This window comes from Penaeus japonicus, unplaced genomic scaffold (genome assembly GCF_977035675.1).
Source record: "Penaeus japonicus unplaced genomic scaffold, GWHDUDI00000001_assembly GWHDUDI00000006, whole genome shotgun sequence".
NCBI lineage: Eukaryota > Metazoa > Arthropoda > Malacostraca > Decapoda > Penaeidae > Penaeus > Penaeus japonicus.
The window spans coordinates 11226586-11229085 of NW_028234408.1; the positions used below are offsets into that span (position 1 = coordinate 11226586).

At 44.2% G+C, this 2500-nt stretch overlaps 1 protein-coding gene across 2 annotated transcripts in view; it reads right to left on the reverse strand.

Moving 5' to 3' along the window:
• Positions 1 to 352: 352 nt before the first annotated feature.
• Positions 353 to 2500, reverse strand: part of LOC122259265 (uncharacterized) — a 53761-nt gene continuing 51613 nt past the window's right edge. Inside the window, exon 5 of one of the 2 annotated variants that reach the window (XM_043025909.2) lies at positions 353 to 687. Coding sequence is in view for 1 of the 2 variants with exons in the window: in XM_086537655.1 (XP_086393781.1) it covers positions 603 to 687 (85 nt within the window). In the remaining variant the exon portion in view is untranslated. The remainder of the gene's footprint in view (positions 688 to 2500) is intronic. The other variant, XM_086537655.1, reaches the window with a different exon arrangement.

A 2500-nucleotide genomic window follows, 5' to 3' on the forward strand; every position in this document is an offset into this window, starting at 1 on the left:
TTACTGTTATGTTGAAAGTAGTATTTTTATGTGTCTTATGTATCGCACAAGCATTTTTGCCACGACTATTGATGATATACCGATATCTTTACGAATTTTGCCGGATGCGAGTATTGCTTTTGTTTTCGTCATCGAGGCCGCGCTAGAGACAGGGAGGCACAGGCCGTCGCCGGCTTTCACTGGCTCTCTCCGGCCCGCGTTTCCCTGCGAGGAAAGTTAGGATTAGCACTGACTGTAAATCATCGTGTTTTCATTCTGTGTGTTGGCCTGGCGCCGCGAGCTCTATTCCCCAGCTCACCGGAGATTGCAAAGAAATTGCAATGCTGTCAATGGATTTGTTTTCTTCTTACAATTTGCGAAAGGCCTCAGCTGGCGATGGATGACGCTCTCTTCCAGTCGGCGGAGGCCAGGGAGGTAGAGGAGGTCCAGATGGTGGAGTCACCCGAAGGCGAGGCGATCATGTCCTCCAGCGCCCCCCGCCCTCCGCCCCCTCCTTCCCCCCTGCACGCCCTCCCCAGGTGGCTGCGGGCGGTCGCCACCAAATGCGGCTGCCTGTGGTGCTGGTGGGACTGCGAGGGCGTGTGGGCGGGGCAGGACAGACGTCATGAGTCGCAGCAGGAGTGCTTGGTGGCCGCTGGACGTCGGGAGGCGGCGGTGGGGACGGCGCCAGGCTCGTCGGGGGTGTGGCTGCGGGAAAACGGAGAGCTTAGACACTCACGGATTTTATGGGTTGGGCGCTTTGGTAGCGGATTCTGAGACATGAAGGGAAATATACTAGGACTCTGATAGATCTGGAGATAATTACAGTCATATCGAGCAATTTCAGAGATTAAACACTGTTTTACATGCTACCTGATAAACCGAATGTCATGCCAGCTGTGACCTCGTTTACTGAGTAAAGTACCAATATATCAAATCAAACATCCCATTCAGTAATTTCTACTGTGTCTTTTACTCATCTTACACTCATGAAAAACTAATGCACAAATAATCACGTTTAACTATAAATAGCTACTTTGAATGTCATGAGAAGGCAGAAGAATTAGAAGAATCAGAATTGCCGTTATATATCAAAACTCATCTTTTCCACAAAGTTTACCGTAACCAGTTGATGAGATATATAGTATAGTCTTTATGTCATGCACTGTATTAAGCAGATGGTGTGTGTTTTATAACACAATCCAAATCAATATAAAAATAAACCACAATAATTTGATTCCATATGAAATCGTCTGGTTTCTAGCTCAGTATCAAATTGGAAAGCTGTCAATGTTGACAGTTGAGAAACATGGTATTCGGCAACATTATTTAACATAACATGACAATCTTATTTTATCTTAATAAACTCATTTATCGAAAAAAAAATCTATAAATTGCAACCGCAGATACAAAAGTTACAAACCATGATAGATGTTACTTTAGTCTTTGTACATAAATATGGATATTTGATGACAGGTGTAATTTTTTTTTCTAATTATCACAAAACAAATGCGGTGGGAAACATAAGACACTAACACACAAACACATACAGTGTGTGTATATGTATATGGAGTCGAGACGCAAGTGAGTTTGAGAGAGGCTCCAATAAGAGACGAGGTATTTCGGCTTCCTCTCTGTCCCTCCCCCTCCCTCCCCATTTCGGGCAGACGTCTGAGAAGCTCGGGGATCATTTGGATTGCAAAACCACGACGCCCACGCAACCCCATCCCAATCCCCACCCCCACCCCCACCCCGACCACGGCCTTGACGGCACTGTGATGCAGTCATTACACACCTACTTGGCGAACGCTGCAAGGCTTTCATCGCATCACGTGTTGCCATGACGACGAAGAGAGATCCCCGAGAGGTTGGCGTGGATGTTTACAGCAGCGAGGCCGTCGAGGGAGCGAGCGGAAGGATGGGACTAAGCGGATATGCATCGGAGCCATGCAGGCGGTATACGGCAAGAAGGGCGCCGTCGTGTGACGGAGTGAAATGTAGCAAATAAAGAAGTATGCTGCGCCAATGGGAAATGGCTTGCTTACTTGCATTCTGGAGTTGGTCAATATATATATATATATATATATATATATATATATATATATATATATATATATATATATATATATATTCATCTATATCACTGATTACAAAATGCAAATATGCGATTTCATACATATATATAGACATACATGCATACAAGCATCAATGTGTGTATATATATATATATATATATATATATATATATATATATATATATATATATATATATATATAGAGAGAGAGAGAGAGAGAGAGAGAGAGAGAGAGAGAGAGAGAGAGAGAGAGAGAGAGAGGGAAGACAGAATAGCAGTGGAGTAGGAATTATAGAAGCAATGAAGAGGGAGGTAAACGAACATTAAAAAGGTGAGATAGGAACAAGGGGAAGCATGGCACTGGGACAGTGAAGGTATAGGAATAATGGAGAGACGGTCATTGGAGCGTTGGAGAGGGAGAGTACAGAAGCAGTGGACAGAGGAGA